The sequence below is a fragment of the Tremella mesenterica genome, assembly GCF_000271645.1.
Source record: "Tremella mesenterica DSM 1558 unplaced genomic scaffold TREMEscaffold_1, whole genome shotgun sequence".
NCBI lineage: Eukaryota > Fungi > Basidiomycota > Tremellomycetes > Tremellales > Tremellaceae > Tremella > Tremella mesenterica.
Window position 1 is genome coordinate 5,803,396 of NW_006711225.1, and position 17,731 is coordinate 5,821,126.

The following is a 17,731-nucleotide window of genomic DNA, read 5'->3' on the forward strand; positions in this document are numbered from 1 at the left end:
TGATACAGTTAGCACATCTAACAAGACAGCATGCATTCTGATTAAACAATCACCACTTGATGTGGAGTCGAGATGGTATCAAGTCGTAGCAATTATACTTATCACATTACCCACGATTCAACAAGTCAATCAATATTCATCCATCTAACTGACCGCTCAAAGCTTCTCCCCATCAGCTCTGATGGCAGCAGCTTCCATCTGGTTCACATCGGATAGAGGATCAGCACCCATCTTCGATACATCGTATCCGTGCTCGATGAGATACTCGCGGAACTGTTTATCAGCACTCGAATATCTTAAACGATGTGGACCATTGAGCAAGCTAGATCCGGATGGGTGTACTAAGAACATGGCATTAGATAAGAGACTCATGAGGAGGAAGGACAGAGTGAACGAAAGGGAGAACACCACACACCTTGATATCTTCATCATGCATGAAGTCAGATCGGATGTTCGGAATGAAGACAAAGGTGATGATTGCCGAAGCTACTGCTAGACCAGAAGCTAGCCAAAATACGCCCTGTAGAGTCAGCCTCGAACCTCCTCACGACCCCATGGTCGGGGCAGCTGTCCTCTGACCAAAGTGTTGAGACAATGCATGCGGGAGTCAAGAAGATGGGGTAGCTGGGTGTGAAATGAGAATACTCACAGTGTTACTTCCATATGAATCTTCTCCACCGAATGAGGCGATGATATCGTCGAACGTGTAGGTCCCGATAAAAGCGCCCACCTTGCCTACAGCAGCTGCAATACCATACAGTTGTCCTCTGGCGGCAGTGGGTCCAATAGCTTTCGATGCAAGTAAACCCAAGCAGTCTATTCGTTAGCTTACCCCCCAAGACAAATTGCTGTTCCTCACTTCCTGGCCCGAGTTCCTACCCAAGTCAGTATCTACTTTCATACACGGAAAGAATGATCAACTCACTCCGAAGGACAAAAAGATACCGTACATGATAGCGAAACCTGCGACGTGATTAGGTACGAGACTGCTAGGTTAACACCAACCAGATGGCGGACAATGATCTGACATACTGATGGTAGAATCCAGAAAGGAAGAATCCAAAAATGGCTTGCATGATCAAACCAAAGATCATGCAATACTGTATGTCAGCCAGTCGAGGAGGATTGAGTGGGTCAGGCGTACCTTCGGACCGAGCCAATCCACCACAAATGCACCGATGACTGTTCCGGGCTTTCACATCAGTGCGAAACTTCCAGCGAGACCTGGAGAACGTACGATGTAAAAGAAGTTGATCAGACATCCCCAGCCGATAGTCTCGTAAAGAGTGGCATTTGGAACAGCGACACTCGTGATGGCGGTTGAGTAAAGACCAAAAGCTAGATTTGTTGAGCTTTGCGGACACCTTCATTGGAGGAACATGGGCTCACGGTAAGTGATCCAATCTGCAGGTAAGCTAGAGCATCGACCCACAGACAACGTACGTACCATAGAGAAACCAAGTGATCGACACGGCCAACAGTTTCACCCAATATCTCTTGATGAGGAGCCAATAGGGGATACGAGTATGTTTCATGGAGTTGGCTTTGTAGCTTTCAGGCTATCGCTTAGCTGAGCTTCATACGTGTGGGACAGTGAGCATACCTCGGACATCTTGAGTCGGAAATAGAGTAAAAACATTGGCGGGATGACACCCAAACCGAGGGTCATGCGCCATACAGCGTTGAGATGGTTCATTCCGAAAATCCACAGGAGCACAAGACAGACAAAGTAGGATAAGACAAAGGCAAAGTCGATCATGGTATTGGTAGCAAGTACAAAGAGACGTTGCTGGTGTCTCTTGTTGACTGGGATCAGGGTTGGCAGTTGGAGGATTCTGAGGGTTACTCACTACCTGGGTCCTCGGTGTTCTCGGCCGCCTATAAGTGAGAAACAAAGTCGTTCATAAATAACAGAACTCACCGCTACAGATCCGGTAGGGTATTCTCCACCTATACCTATACCGACGACTGGAGATCAGGATTAAGTTGGGGAACATACAGGAATGACGCACAAAAACGGTAAGCACTGATGGTCAGCAGGCTGCTTGTAGAACAGACAATGACAACTCACATCAAGGCGTTGATTGTTCCCTGGGGACCTGGACCTTTACTGGCAGCTTCGAGAGCGGAGAAGAGAAAGACGATGAAAGTGCAAGCCAACATGCCAAATTTCCGTCCGATCTTGTCACTGATCCATCCAAACGCTAGAATATCAGCAACAAATACGTTGTGCCTGGTAGGAAGAAGATAGAGGGGGGAGAGGGAAGAGAGAGAAATTACTGACAAAGCTGTCCTATGATGATACCCGCGAAGGCCATGGACGAGACAAGCGAGGCATTCTGTGACCCTGATTTGAATGAGTCGGGATAAATGTAAGTCCTGATGATGTGGAGTACGGGTCCGATGGAGGCGTTCGCATATCTGAGTCATCAGCTGAGGGACGTGAGAACCGGGTTGTCGAGGTGATCAAGATTACGAGAGTGACGAGAGAGATGGGTTGTGGAAGATCGAGTTGGACTATGAGAATGAATGGCGGAGGAAAGTTTACATACCCGTCTGAGAAGAGCGCGGCACCCTTTATCATCAGCTTCACATCCAGATTAACAAGTAGAACTCACAGAGGCGAAGATACTATTTCAGTCAGCTGGATTCTAAAGTCCATCTATGAGAAGCGCTTTCATTCCATGAACCGAGACGAGACGCGATCTGATTGAGGAGAGAGTGGGAAGTGTGATCGGTATAATGTCCCGTTTCGTGAGGTTCCTAAGACTAGAGGAGACTCACGTTCCTATCTTACTCAGTCCAATCTTCTCTTCGATGATGTTCGAATCCACCGGATGTTCCCCAGTGGTGGGTTCCAACGAACGAGCAGCTAATGGGTTACGCATTGTGAATTGTATAAGGTATGTTCTGGTTACACGTGTGTTCGAGTCGAGGTTGGAGAGAAAGAGAGGTGGTGGGTGTCTGAAGAGTGAGTAACCGATTAGCTCGAGGGAAGGGAAGAGAGTGTGTATGGTATTTGGAAGATACGCACTCTGACTTTATAGTCGTGATAACCCTCACCTATCACCGAAGACTTCCGATGTGTGACCAGAGACAAACAGTGACCAGTGAGTGACAACAGAGTGAGACGTGACGATATAGCCCAAAGTGGGAGTGAGGGTGAGAGTGAGAGTGAGAGTGGTAATGTAACATCCACACACGTTCGCACTCACCAATCGGCTTTCTCCTATACGAGTATGAGTGAGATTGCTCGTACTCTACTCCTTCCCCCACCCCCCACCCACCACCCACCAATGACCGTCCTTGCTATCTCTGAAATGGAGACATGTGACAAACAGGGCGGAATGACGAAATGTCCAAATGGTCTAACTCGATCGGGTAAATTCCCCGATCTGATAGGGACAGCGGCGGTCGAGAGTGATCCGGATGTTTCGGCAATTGGCAGACAACTGCATATGAAGGATGACCTGTGGAGCAGCCAGCTGCCATCAGCTATGTACCAGCAGCTATGTACCAGCAGCTATGTACCAGCAGTAGGCATGATGGATGTACCGTCCCATTCCCAGGTGTGGATTACATGATGACCAACAACCGACCATTTGCGACGGAGATACCGTGCGGCAAAGGCAATGTCTGTCACTCATCGACTCCCTGACACCCCCCTCCCCACCCCGAGAGGGCAAGTACCTCGTTTGGAAAGTGTCAAGATAAGATGAACGTGCCAACTTCATTACACCACTACTCTCATTCCACATTCACCCGACCGCTTCTGGACCATGCAATACCAGGAATAGATATCACCGGTTCGTCGCACGTGCTGTAAGCACTCATCGCGCTTCAACTGTCACACCTGCTTTGTTGAAAGATCTTGCATCTGCTCCGTGTCATATCGTTCCTGCATACCCTCCTCATCTTCAATCTTTGATTTCTCCAAGATGTCCCGTTTGAGGAGAGCTCCTAAACCCTGAACTCAATTTGCTTGATAGTGTCACGACACATTGCACATTGATGTCTCATCTGCTACAGTCAAGGCTGTGTCTCTATTCCTCTCTTTCAAGTCGTTATTCTCCCGAATCAAGTCGTTATTCTCCCGAATCAAGGTCTCATTTCTCATAGTCAAGGTGTCACGGCCGTCGAACAACTATTTCTTAATAGACCGACGGTCGACGAACCTCGGCTAACTTCACGCTCTGAGTCGATGTCTCACCCAACCAGGAGGGCGCAGACGTCGAAAGGGGTGTAACTACGGCGTACTTCGGCGTAGTTACTCTAACTAGGGTTTTGTTCTACTGATGGCGATGTATCTTGATTTATAGCTATCTCTATCTGTCTTTCACTACTGACAACAATCAAGGATCGCTGAAGAACTTCAGCGATCTTCTCAGCTAATATTATCTACTCCTCCTAGACGTTCATCCAACCCTCTCGCGCTTTGACGTACTTCAACGCACTTCGTCCAACTTCCCCGAGCCCTCGGCCATCCTCTTCCTCCTTCGACTAACTCCGCCTAACATCGCCGCACTTCTGCTCCCATTGTCCCTACTTAGCCTAACCCCGTCTAACTTCGCCGTACTTCTGCTCCCATTGTTCCTACTTAGCCTAACTCCGCCTAACATCGCCGCACTTCTGCTCCCATTGTCCCTACTTAGCCTAACTCCGCCTAACATCGCCGCACTTCTGCTCCCATTGTCCCTACTTAGCCTAACCCCGTCTAACTTCGCCGTACTTCTGCTCCCATTGTTCCTACTTAGCCTAACTCCGCCTAACATCGCCGCACTTCTGCTCCCATTGTCCCTACTTAGCCTAACTCCGTCTAACTTCGCCGTACTTGGTGTCAGAAGTCCTGAGTTACGTGTAGAGTAAAGAGGTTAAGGCGTGATGGGGTTTTGATGGCCAAAGGAGGGTCATTGTTGGTGGAGTAATCGAGGTGTCACGACGTAGTTCGTGACACAAGGATCTGACCGTCTCAATAATAGTTTCAGACTGCTCAACCCTTGTACTCTCCATTTTCTTCATCATGGCTTTCATTTGTGATGCAGTAGCTAGTGTTGCACTAGCAGTACCCTGCGCTACAGATAATTGGTTCAAGATACTGGTGTTGGCACTCTCCTCGTCTTGTATAGACTTTTGGAGTCTACTGACAGCATCACAAATCTGCTTCTGCTTGACCAAATCGGACAAAATCGGTCCGGGCTCTGGGAGACTTGATGGTAGGATTGATCTCCCGGAAGGTCTGGACAGCCATGTCTGCATCCAAAGGGCTGGAGCAATGGCTAGTATTGCCATCTCAGTTTTCAAATCATTGTCCATACGCTTAAAGACCTCAGCACTGACCGTTTGAATGCTGTCTGAAAGACCCTGTCCGGCCTCTATGTTGGACTCATGATTGTTGGAAACAAGCCAGGTAAGGACACAGGAGCCTGCGTCTTTCAGGCGTGATATGGCATTCTCTATCTCCTTTGGGGCTCCGAAGCCTGAGTTTTGTAGGTTTTGCATGGAGTCTCTCACTATAGTAGCCACAAGTGTTAACTCTTCACCATATGAGTAATTCTTGTCAAACTGCCTTTTTAACGGGCCATCTGTGCCCTGCATGAATTTTTCCATGTGCGAAAGCGCAGTCCGAACACAGTGGTCTTCAGTCTGCTTGAACATTGTTGATCTGATTTGTGTGAGTGGCAAAAGTGTGGAAATTGTGTGAAAGAATGGCGCCTAGGTGAGTTTATATCATACGAATCCGTTCCCCACGATGGTGCCACTTCCATCCTACGTTTGTGGCGGACGATCCTTTATCCCACTCTCCCTCTCGTCCCATGCCGTCCGAGGTTGAGGCGTCTAGAACACGATCGGACATGAAAGGAACGATCATCAGGTTGATTTCGGTCTAACTTCATTGAGCAGAAAAGGGTCACCCGCCCGATGTGGACGGGGAGGCCGACATGCGATGGCCGATGTTGTCGTGGGAAGGAAGTGATGTGGCGCACGGATTTCGTGAGAAAGGCAGGAGTCTAGATCACAGCTTTGACTTCTAGTCTTTGTTGTACCATCTTACTGATAGAGTGTGTTGAATCTTATTGAACACATGAATGATTGTATGAATTACTACGGGGACAAGGAATGGGAAAGTCATGCTGCAAAGGTGCCATACATGCACAAGAGGTATGGTGCGCGGTCTGAACGTTTTGACCATGTCTCACTGCTCATCTCTTCCTGATGATGGACTGTAGGACAAGCATTGTCACAAGACCAGCAGTCTCACACCATCTCTAATCTCTTCATACCTTAACTCTATCAACCACTTTGCATCGAAAGCAGTCTCAGGAAACCATGACTATGCGCAATTCATGTTTTGAATCTCTACAGTGATTCTGAGGGGACTATCAAGTGCTACTCTGACCATCAGATGTTTGCCTCCAAAAGCATCTTGTCCATGCCTAAAAGCTTGAGACTCAGTTGCTGAACTGCCCTGTCAGGAATTTTACCCCTGCAATGTTAGCTGATAGGATTGGCCCAGGACGGCCGAACCGCCGTTAAATAATTACCCCTTTTGTCCAATATTTCTCTGTTCAACTTATCCTCTGAACTCTATTCAATCGTCTCTGGTTTTCTGTGTGTGAGTGGAATGTGATAAGTATAGAGACATGTAGAATTGATGCATGCTCTTTTCCCCCTCTGTATCGTCATCTAATTATCAGTAAACAATGTAGAATCAATGCATGCTCTTTCCCCTCTGCATCATCATCTAAAAATTATCAAACAGTGTGCCTGAGTCCAACAGCCCTACCATGGCTAAGAACGGCCATTGTTACTTGGAATCTGAACTCTCAGCTCAGTGTTCTCCCGTGTCAGATCAGCAATCTTGCTGTTTAGTTCACGTATCTGAGTGTCATGTTGCTGCTTCATCTCGTTACTACTTGAGTGTCAGGGGTTCCTTCGGTTCTAGGTATGGTTTGAGGGACAAGATCCGCAACTGGTCAAGCACGGTAGCAATCTAGAGTCACAGACAGGTGAAGATACATTGTCCAAAGAGTAAAGTAGCTATCTTCGTATTATGTATCTGTCAGGTACGCTGCCAGCGGCGTCCTCCGCATACCAGAGTTGTCACCACGTGACATTCACCCTGCGACTTTATGCTATCCATCAAATCATCAATTCTAGTTCTCAATTGCGACAGGTGTGGTCCCACTTGTGCCGTACGGTTCTTACCTGTGCACGAGAGTGTCACAACATCTAGGTAATTCCCAAAAGGACGGGCTAAACGTTTGTATGGATACCGTTCATCATATGAGAGCTCACGAAATTTACCCGGATGGTCGAGATAGTAACCCAGACTGGGGCGAGTCACCACAGTAGTATGAGATTCAGCCATTCTGATAAAAATGATACAGTATTGGAGGATCATAAGGAGAACCCTTCACCCTATATAGACAACAAAAATAGTCGGAAACCCAATCATTGACCGATGACGGCATCGATCCTTTATCCGACGATCCTCTCTTCCCTCGCCCACCTCCAACTCGAACGATATCATATCACGTAATGTCTTCCCTTCCCCTAACTCCTATGGCTTCAACTACACCGCCCACTTATAACCCTTCCCACGACCATACGTCAACCCTGACCATCCTTCTTCCTTCCACGGACGGATCATGACACCTCTCTGTATTCTTCCCACGTCCATAGTCGCGATGCCCAATAACGTCTCTCTTTGACCTTCTAGACTTGAGTCCTCCCTTAACTGACCTGGCCATCGAGAAAGAAGTGATGATACGTCTTCTTTCCGCCCCAAAGCCAGTAAAAGTCTCGCTAGTCGTATCCTAGATTGAAGAGAAGTGGGATGGTGTTGGACGGCTTGTTCTAATATCGTTAAAGCTCCCTCCGGATTATCCTGGATCAGCTGGTGGGAGGAGAGGACGAGAGGGATGTGGTCGTCGGATTGAAGAGGAAGGGAGGAGAGGGTGGAGAGACATGTCGAAGTGAGGTCATTGTCTGAAAGGAGGAGGGAAATGACCGTGAGAGCGATGAGGATTTGAGACGAGGTAGTTGGTAGACTGTTCGTCAGGGTTATCATTTTCATATATCATCAGGTATCGAAAAGACCATGCAAGATGAATCCTGATAGGGCAGTGAGGCAAAAGAGAGAGAGAGAGAGACTCTAAGCAGAGGCTGAACAGACGGAACAAAGAATTGTAGAAGGATATAAGAGAGAAAGATGATGAGTGCTTACCAATCCATCAAATGATCTTTTGCCACTTCCTTCCCATCTTCCCCCATCCCCCATAAAGTCCTAGCTAACAAAACGATCACTTCTTCCCTTTTCTCTTTCCCCTGACAAATCTCCAAACATTTTTCAAAACTTTCCAAACTTTGATCCACTTTGTCTAACCAAAACTCGGAAATACCTTGTCCTAACAAACATTGCACTCTCATATCACTCTCTTCATCTCCATTTTTCCCATCTATCAGCTCCAAACAATTCTTGAACCCCTCCAGAGCTTCGGTGTAATTTCCAGTGGATAATCGAACTCTTGCAAGATTACATAATACCACGATATATAGATGTTCCGTTTGAGGAGATTCGGTAGATTCATATTCTTCTTCTAACAATTGAGCAGAAGATACTAACGCATCGATAGATTCTGATGAAAGACCGATACGTTCACACATCAACGCATATAGGTTTAGAGCCATTGGATCTTTTGGTCGATTGTGGATGTATGATCTAAGAGCGAAAAGTGGTTGATGTAATGTTGATGTTGACTTCGAAATCGACGAGGATGGATCGAGGAAAGGAAGGAAGATGGTGAGAGCGTGTGCTATATTCGCTTCGAGTAGACTACCACCCGCTAAAGTAACGGAATGAGCGAATAACTCAGTTGCGTGGGTTTGATTAAATGAACGATACGCGATAATTCCTTGACCATACCATGCTTGAGCATAATCCGGATCGAGTATTTGAGCCTTTACAAAACATTCACTTGCTAAATTCAAATCATCGAGATTGAGGTATAAATACCCAAGGTTGGTCCATGCTATCGGATCTTTCGAATATAATTCGAGGGAAATGATGAATGCGTGTTGAGCCAATGCGGGTCCTGCGGAAGATGATATTACACCTAAAGCATTCCAAAGTCTTTCGTCACTTGCATCATGCTCGAGTGCTTTGCGCACAATCACAATTGCAGCTTTCAGACAACATGTTCTCAGATCAGTGCCTCCCTCTGATTTATCCTCCTCCGGAGAGATTGTCTGGGAAGAAGGGACAGGTAGGGAGATGGCTAAAGCATGTAAGGCAGAAGCCAGATCGTAGATGGCGATATTCGAAACGCGAAGGTCGGTCGACAAAAGCCAAGCACGGTAAGCGTATACGAAGATCGAGGTCTTGATCACAAAAGTCAGATCGGGAGGACATTCAAGAAGGGACGACGCGTGTCCTAGACCTGTCACTGAAGCGTGTCGATCTGTATCGTCTTCCACCAACAATTTTAAGATAGGTTTCAGTACGGTCGCAGAAGTTTGCGCGTCTTCCATTGTAGTTTCCAGTGAGGCCAGTTCGAAAGCCGCATCACCTATCGTTTTCCACGTCCATGGTCTGTGACCTTGTTTGGATCGAAGAACATCCGCGGCTAATGTGACAGTGTCGTGAAAGGCATTGCGGGCTCGTTGTCTGAATCCTCCCGAGGAAGCTTGTCGACCGAGGGACAGGGTTGATTGAGCAAGAGAAGCTATGACACCAATTTTCGAGGGTGGTTCCAAATCGAGAACAGATTGATAAGCTTCAATGGCCTTGTCGAAGGCACCAAGCTGATGGTATGTCTCTCCAATGTTATATTGTGCGACCCAAGCTTTAGGATCCAGTTCGAGAGCGTGAGAGAGAGCTTTGAGCGCGGCCATATGACGACCGAGTTTGAGATAAGCGGTACCGAGCAGGATCCAAGTAGAAACGTCTGATGGTTCCGCTCGTAAAGCTATTTGGAAGGCTTGAGTTGCCTCAGCATACTTCTTATAGTGCTGATATTAGCTTCGCCGATCTCGTCGAAGTAACAAGTTGAACCAGAAAGGGTGATGAAGGACTAACCATCTCGGTCGATCCCAGAGCTTTCCAAGCCCACCCATTTTTTGGTGCAAATCGTCCCTTAGCATTTAAAACATCTCCACCTGCGATCCCTTCTACCCCTCCTTCACCTTCCATAACTCTCATAGCTATACCCCTTACCAAAGCCCATTCATCATCGTCGGCATAACCAATGACCAATCTCCTGGCAGCTTCCACTTCAGTAGCATCCAGCTCGAAAGCCTTTTGAAAACACTTCAAAGCACGATCTTCGTCCGGAGGTATGTTAGATTCGTAGGAGATTCCAAGGGAAGTGTAAGCTGGAGCATAGGATGGTAGAGCACGACATGAAGCCATGAACCATTCTTCTGCATGCTGCCGATTCTCCTCGTCTGTTGAGGTCAGCGTTCTCTCCTCTCAATATGATTCCCCAACGAATAAATTGCCTCAAATACTTGAGATCTCTGGTTACTAGGCTGAACTATGATCCAGGGGATATTATTGTCTCCTTTGACACTACTCACCTCCGATGAGCCATTCACACCTTCCGAGTCGATACCAACCCCTTGCTCTAGCGTAAGCCTCGTCGTCATTACTGTCCTGCTCTTTCCGAGTTTCTCGACGTTGTACTACCTCCTCGAGAACATCACGTCCTTCTGATAGCTTGTCCTCATTGACCAAACACCACCCGATCTCTTCACGTGCAGCGACCGCTTCCCTCTCTTCAGGACCAGAATCCAGCATAATCTGGAATTCCTCTCGCGCTTCTGCCCATTTCCCCTCAGTCTGCAAAATTCTAGCACGGGCAAAGCGAGCTTCCAGATTGTTCATTTGTTGGCTGAGGACATCCGAGAGGAGACGATTGGCTCTAGCATGGTGTTTCGGTGGATAGTAAGGTACAAGAGCGATACCGAGTGCAGTGTCAATAGAGAGACGTGTCCTGTAGTGTCAGTCTGCTCTTGTGCTCAGGTCCAAACTCACAGGGGCATTGTGGTCCCACGCTCACTCTCGAGCTCTTTTAACAAAATCCTCGATTTTTCAGCGTAGGTGACAGCATTCTGCCAATCTTCTTCTTGTATCGATACTCTCGTCATCACTCGGTGAGCGAAGACAGACTTGGGAAGTTTTCTCAGCAGTTTCTTGTGTCTCAGCGTCACATCTGCTTGAGAATGAAATGATGAAGAGGGGCTCACCGTCATTTCAGCGATCAACTCCTCTTTCTCTTCTTGATCAACGTCCTCCGCTAGGGTACCCTCCTTCTCCGCAAGTCGTCGAGCCTTTCGTCGATCTCTGGCATTGGGACCTTTTGTCTTGCCAGGCCTTGAAGCCTTTCGCTTCTTAATACTCGAATGATCTTTCAGCGCCTCCGAAGACGGGTTTTCATCCCCCTCATCGTCTGCGTCGGGCAGAGGTAGATGGAACCAACGACAATAGTCTTCAGTGAAGTCTGACAAGGGAGTCGAGGGGAAAGCGAGAACGAATTTATTCAGACTTTCTAGATCGTAAACTAGTCACGTCAGCGAGCGGCTTGTACATAAATTTTGGTAGTAGGGAAGTCGAGGAGAGTATCAAAAGAACTCACATATGTCCTTTTGATCAGTACCTTCTATGACCCATGACCAAGCCTCCTCAGCTCCTGGCGTCGTGACATTGAGCAGGACGAAGCCCTCGGCTAGAGCTGAAGCTTTTTGGACAGCCTCGCCTTTACTGACGGTAGGCGGAGTATGCCTAACGAAAAGACTCGGTTCTGGTAGGTTGAAAGTGGATGCAGTCTCCACATTGGATACGCGCAAGGTCGTTGGAGCGGCATTCTGTGCTGTAGTGGGCTTTCCTTCGGATCTTGTTTGATCAGTGAGTGAGCATTGTAAGGGTAGTAATAAAACCCACTGAGTACTGGCTGCTAGGTTACGCCAAAAAATAAATTGCTCCACTTCCACATCTCGTCTGACTTCCTCGTCTGTATTCGGATGCCGGGCTACCTCTTCCAATAGATCCACCATAGCCATTCCTTCTGACCCTCCCAAGATCTCCGCCTCCACATTCCGTCTGACCTCGCTTGGAGATCCAGCACCTAGTCTTTTCCGTCCTGCCTCGACCTTCTGCTCGATGATTGTGTGAACGATTGATTTTGCTCGAATGAGGAGATTGAGAGCTAAGGGGAGAGATCCTACCAGATGCAAGATATGTGGTAATTCTCGAGGCAAAGTGGGTTGTACAGACAAAGAAGGGGGAGGGTATAGTGGAGTGGGAAAAGGGACATAGGTGCCGGAAGGTGGGGTAGCAGATTGTAATAGAGATACGAGGGGTCCATCTGACACAAGGAGTATGAGTATCTCCAAGACCTTTTCTTGAGGACCATGTGTCTGACGGAGGGTAAGCAGTTCTTGCAAAGCAGTTGCCGTTTTGTCGGGATCTCTTCTGCCCTTTCAGTACGATATTGGCATGAAAGAACTCACGAATCAAAAGATGCCTGTACCTGAATCTCTAAGAACCTGCAGAGCTTGTCCCAAGCCTCTTGCTTCTCGTATAGCTTTCGTAGACCATGCCCTGCTAAGGGGTTTGTAGGATCAATCCGGTATGCTTGAAAGTATGACTAAGAGGTCAGAGACTGACAGGCGATATCATCAAGAATGTCAGACCTTTTCAGCCTCGTCCCATTTCTGAGCATGTGTGAGAGCCAAACCACGAAAGACCAGTCTGGAAGATGAGCTCGAGATCAAGGTTGAATTTGGGAATGACTGACATTTGGGCTACCTCTGGAGCGTCCTTGTCCACTGATTTCAGCAGGTTGGTTGCCTGATACAGCGCTGCCTCGTGATTGCCCTCTTCCAGCTGGGCTTTTATGGCCTTGAGTGCCTTCTTTGTGGACATGGTGAATGGTAGATGATAGAGGGACAACAAGTGGTAGTTGCAGTAGTAGTAGTAGTAGTGACGTAGGTTTGACCAGACCGATCGAAGCTAATTCGGGTGTTAATTTTCGCAGAAAGATCTTTCACACCCACTCACCTTTTCATCAACAACGTACTACTGATTATCACTTTTGTGCATACACATACATACATTTACTGCATCTCTCACAACTCGCTGTATGTAGCTTGCTCCTCTGGAACGATTGTGTACAATACCATCTCTGAAAGTGACCAGGCCGACCTGTACAAGACTACGAAACGTGGGTGAGTTTGCTCGAGACGCTCCTTTTCTCTCCCTCCTCCTCTTTACATTCTCGACCACTTTACCTTTCCTTTCAAAGGACCGCTCTCGTCTATGCACTCTGCTCGTTTTTCACCCGATTGGGTCGGCCGATAGCCAGCATTGGGATAGACTACTTCTTCCTTATCCATCACTTGCATTCCTACATCACTTCTATTATTGGCCGCTTGATAGACGCATTGTGGGGTGGCGATCAACTGGGACGATCAAGCCGCTCCACTGCGAGACCCCCTTCCACGTCTCTCGTACATTTCTTATTGCAGTAGCTGAAGCCTTCAAGTACCTCTCTCCTCAGCTACACCACAACTTGATCATCCCCCCCTCACCCGGTCAATACCTCCGCCTCCCCGTCCCCAAGACACTGCTCCGGACCGTTGTCTCAAATTTCATCCCGTCAATCTCGCTTATTCGACACGTTCGTCCGCCCTACAGGGCATCCATCCAGGCGGCAGGCGGCGTCCAGGTGACCGGACAACATTATTTCCCCAAGCGACGTTCATAAACTTTTCACTCTGTATCTCCCATGGTCGCCATTACAGCCAAGCCTCAAGACCCACCAACCAATCCCGGCCATCTGCATACCCCTCTTCGACCCACCATCACCACTCCCGCCCATCCGGTCCTCAAACGCTCTCTCACCGATCTGACCACAAAGTCTGCCTCTCAGGTCACTCCTCCAACTGCCATCTCATTAGACGAGGAACCGGAAGCCCTCGATATAGGTTCTCCCAAGAATAGTCTACCTGGGCCGTCGCAACCCTATCAACATGCCTGCGACATTCCCTTGCCATCACGGAGACGACATCGAGGTGGAGTCTTATTTTCACGTAGTCGAGCCAGCTCTGCCGGGACCAGCTTTGAGAGCAGCATGGACATGACAAACAGCCTGAGCTTCGGTGATTTGGCTTCGCTAGGGAGGAGACCGTCAGCTTCGACAGAAGACGAGGAAGAAGTTCTCAAGCCCAGGTCAAGAAGTCGGGATGCTCAGCGCAGAGTATTCAGTGAGACTGGCAGGCAGCAAGAACGAGTTGAAGATCTAGCAGATTGGGACAATAGGTGATAACATTTTCCCTCTTTCTCCAACAAAAGCTGATGAGCAGTGCTCGGTTCTATCATCGACTACATTCTCGACCTGGGTCCAGAGCAGGTTCACGGCCGACGTCTCCTCTCCATTCGCCTCAAGTCTCACCACGAGGTTCGAAAACAGCAGAAACCTCTCCTGTCTTTGCGCGTAGGCGCCTGACCCTTCCACCCAACAATGTGCTCCTATCCCCGCCTCCACCTCCTGGTGCCGGACTTTCGGCCCAATTGTCGCCCAATCATTACTTCCTTCAGCAACATCTCCCCCCGACATTCCCACACACATGGAGCCCAGAGTTGAGACCCATTGACCGCGACATGACCGTCTCGCCAATGGTTATTATGACACCCACCACGGATGACTGGAAAGTTTTGAAGGAGATCAGTCGGACGGAAGGCGAACATTTGCCGACCAGTGAGGAGAGCAGTGAAGGGACGCCGTCTCCTGATCAGTCTCCATCTCAAGAGTCCGTCGAGCGAATGGTCGATTCACTTACAGCAACACCGACGATATCAAGAATGGGTGATAGCAGGCCTGAGAGACCCCGACTCAGACCATCCATTTCTGCCGACATTATACAAGCAGAACCGATACATACAGCAGATCCAGGAGGTTCAGCCGCAAATCCTATCACACCCGAGAAGCCCAACATCATACCCGTAATCATTGCTCCATCACCTGTGGCTCCCGTTGAGCAATTTGCACCTCAACCTCAACAAGAGCTGCACGATCTACCCCGCCCTGATCTGCTTGCAGTTGCAGCTCCAAGAGCCGAGACCAAAGACGCAGTAGATGATATAGTAATTGCAAACGACCTTCACAAGTCGAAAGGATTTGTGAGTTTTGGGCGACGGGACAGTCTCAGATCCCTGAAGAAACCGACTCTGGAGCCACGGACAAAGAGTAAACGCGAGCTCGAGCGGGAACGACTTTTCAAGCTTGTGGACGCTGAACTCGAGAAGGAGGCCAATGCAGAGGCGGGAAGTCCTTCATCGGATGATGGCCGCGGTGTTCAGCAAATCGGTCTTGCTCGCCGACGTGACGCTGGGAGTCCATCTGGTCAGCTCGACGTTCCTGTTTCGTCGCAGGGTCCCAAGTCTGCTGGTTTCATTTCCAAGGACTCGATTGAAGGTCAAACCGATTTACGAGCGCTGAAACGTTCCAGTCTCCCACCTCTGACAAAATTCATAATCGTCTCGCCAACACAGCCGATCCGATCATCTCCGCTGCATGCCTCTCCCGTGATGCCCGGTCAACCTTTCGATGGATCGGCGGACTCATCGCGCTCTCAAACTCCCAATTCAGCGCAATCCGGACTTTCCGGACTTTCTTCTCCCCAAGTATCGAACCCGAACCTAGGCAGTATACGCGATTACGCTCGAGCATTGTCGACTCATCATTCTGCAGCGGCGGAAGCCTCCGCGTCTCCAAAACTCACCCGGTCACCCCGACAGAGAGATACCTCGAGAGTATCATTGGTAGCCGGTAGATTGGTGCAACCTTTCACAGTTCCTCCCACAACTTCCTTGCCCCCTCCTAGCCCTGCCCTAAGTGTGCAATCAAATCTGCAATCATTTTCGCCCTTCCGGTCGCCCAGCTTGGGTCCGAAGCTGGGGGTGGGCACACCGCCTACAATGAACCGGTTAGATACACAAATGTCTTTCGCTCCCAGTGTCGGAGCACCAAGTACTGTCGGGACACCAACAAGTGAGACTGCGAGTGGTATTGGTGGACGAGGAATCGATGACTATGTCATTTTGAAAGAAGCAGGCAAAGGGGCGTATGGTTTGGTTATGAGAGCAAAGGTGAAAGGTCCCACTGGAGAGCCTGTAGGGGTGAGTTTGGTCGCATGATATGTCTAGTCAGCGCTAATGAATAGGATGAAGTGATTATCAAGTATATCATCAAAGGACGTATTCTTGCGGATTGTTGGAAGAAACATAAGATCTTAGGTCCAATACCTGTCGAGAGTATGTCCTTTTTATCGCTTGCGGCCTTTGCGTAAGAAGTGGAGAGATACTGATTTACAGTACATGTCATGGATCAACTTCGTCATCTTTTGTACATACCTCCACCCAAACCCCATCCATGGGACCCGGCACGACCTCGTCCTGGTCTACTTGAAGATTCGACCAGCGAAGATACCACCCCTCGACCCTTTGAAGGTAGTTCTGATGGGACTGAAGGGCAGTATAACGAAATCCGCAAATCGAATGGAGAGGATGCTTCGATCGTGTCAAGCATAGAGACAGCTGCGCGGGGCGGATATACCTCGACACAGAGATATCTCTCGTCGGAAATGAGGTATAGTCCTGAACGAGGACATCCTAACATTTGCAAACTGCTTGACTTTTTCGAGGATCGAGAGTTTTACTATTGTGAGTGAAAGCTTCTTCGCGACGCTTACGGTACACATGTTGAATGTCAGTGGTCATGCCACGCTTTGGTACTGGTGTCGACCTTTTCGATCGCGTCGAAGCCTCGCCCACCGGTCTTGATCCATTCGAAGTTCGCTCTTTAATGGGTCAACTCGCCGACGCCGTCCGGTTCCTTCACGCCAATGGAATAGTCCATCGTGACATAAAAGACGAAAATGTCATTCTGGACGGTACCGGTCATTGTCAACTTATCGACTTTGGTTCTGCCGCTCATTGGCGTCCTGGGAAGAAATGGGACACTTTTTCGGGTACTTTGCATTACGCAAGTCCCGAGATTTTACGTGGGGAAATGTATGGTGGGAAAGAACAAGATGTTTGGGCTTTGGGTGTTTTAGGGTACGTTTTGTTAGTCGGTGAAACTCCATTTTCAGCATTACCAGAAGACGTCTTGGAAGGTTTGACATCTGAAAGTGTGGCGGCGGTGGGTTTACATTCTCGTTGTGAAGATGGTCATGAGGATGAAGGTAGGGAAAGAGATGGTGGTGGAAGATTAGGTGATGCGGCGGATTTAGTGAGAAGATGTTTAGAAATGATTGTCGGGGATAGACCCAGTGCAGAGATGATTTGTCAACATCGGTTTTTGGTAGGTGAAAATGGATGGGTGGGACATAGAGGTTGGGTAAAATGATGATGATGATGATTATCTTTATCTGTCTGTGAAAGGAGGTTTTTCACATGTTGGTCTCTGAAGTATTAGGGTGTAAAGGGTGTGTGATAAGATGAGAAAGAACAAAATGGACAAAGTTGTCAGCATGGGAAGGGAATCGAATATGAAAAAACATAGAAATTTGACATTTGGCATGAATCGTTAGCATTCATAAGAGCATTCGTTCCTTTCTTTGATATCATTCTCATTCTCTTTTTCACTTTTCCACTTTCTTTATTCATGCTCAAAAACTTTTAATGGTCTATAGACTATGTAAATCCCTTATGACATGTAACACGTAG

At 48.3% G+C, this 17,731-nt stretch overlaps 4 protein-coding genes across 4 annotated transcripts; 1 reads left to right on the top strand and 3 right to left on the bottom strand.

The window, feature by feature from the left end:
• Positions 1–17: 17 nt before the first annotated feature.
• TREMEDRAFT_42464 (uncharacterized protein) lies at positions 18–3,250 on the bottom strand. The gene is made up of 20 exons (XM_007000974.1): positions 3,035–3,250; positions 2,785–2,964; positions 2,619–2,631; positions 2,553–2,575; positions 2,285–2,421; positions 2,072–2,204; positions 2,013–2,026; positions 1,922–1,968; positions 1,851–1,878; positions 1,604–1,806; positions 1,448–1,559; positions 1,390–1,404; positions 1,238–1,338; positions 1,145–1,192; positions 1,033–1,100; positions 926–986; positions 860–875; positions 650–816; positions 416–520; positions 18–273 (listed from the first exon to the last, which is right to left on the bottom strand). The coding sequence occupies exons 2-20, from the start codon at positions 2,886–2,888 to the stop codon at positions 157–159; spliced, it is 1,512 nt and encodes a 503-aa protein (XP_007001036.1). The 5' UTR covers positions 2,889–2,964; positions 3,035–3,250; the 3' UTR covers positions 18–156.
• Positions 3,251–4,907: 1,657 nt separating this feature from the next.
• Positions 4,908–5,655, bottom strand: TREMEDRAFT_59820 (uncharacterized protein; the record flags this gene model as incomplete). Its single annotated transcript, XM_007001764.1, has 2 exons — positions 4,908–4,960; positions 5,004–5,655. 2 exons carry the CDS (start codon positions 5,653–5,655, stop codon positions 4,908–4,910), a joined length of 705 nt encoding a protein of 234 aa, XP_007001826.1.
• Positions 5,656–7,352: 1,697 nt separating this feature from the next.
• TREMEDRAFT_71017 (uncharacterized protein) lies at positions 7,353–12,925 on the bottom strand (the record flags this gene model as incomplete). Its single annotated transcript, XM_007002035.1, has 12 exons — positions 7,353–8,051; positions 8,228–9,219; positions 9,265–9,381; positions 9,430–10,011; positions 10,079–10,446; positions 10,579–10,994; positions 11,036–11,193; positions 11,248–11,561; positions 11,637–12,472; positions 12,511–12,647; positions 12,694–12,751; positions 12,798–12,925. 12 exons carry the CDS (start codon positions 12,923–12,925, stop codon positions 7,574–7,576), a joined length of 4,584 nt encoding a protein of 1,527 aa, XP_007002097.1. The 3' UTR covers positions 7,353–7,573.
• A 140-nt stretch (positions 12,926–13,065) lies between these two features.
• TREMEDRAFT_73125 (uncharacterized protein) lies at positions 13,066–17,607 on the top strand. Its single transcript, XM_007002157.1, has 6 exons — positions 13,066–13,227; positions 13,545–14,320; positions 14,365–16,180; positions 16,225–16,315; positions 16,376–16,723; positions 16,774–17,607. Exons 2-6 carry the CDS (start codon positions 13,788–13,790, stop codon positions 17,409–17,411), a joined length of 3,426 nt encoding a protein of 1,141 aa, XP_007002219.1. The 5' UTR covers positions 13,066–13,227; positions 13,545–13,787; the 3' UTR covers positions 17,412–17,607.
• The last annotated feature ends 124 nt before the right edge of the window (positions 17,608–17,731 follow it).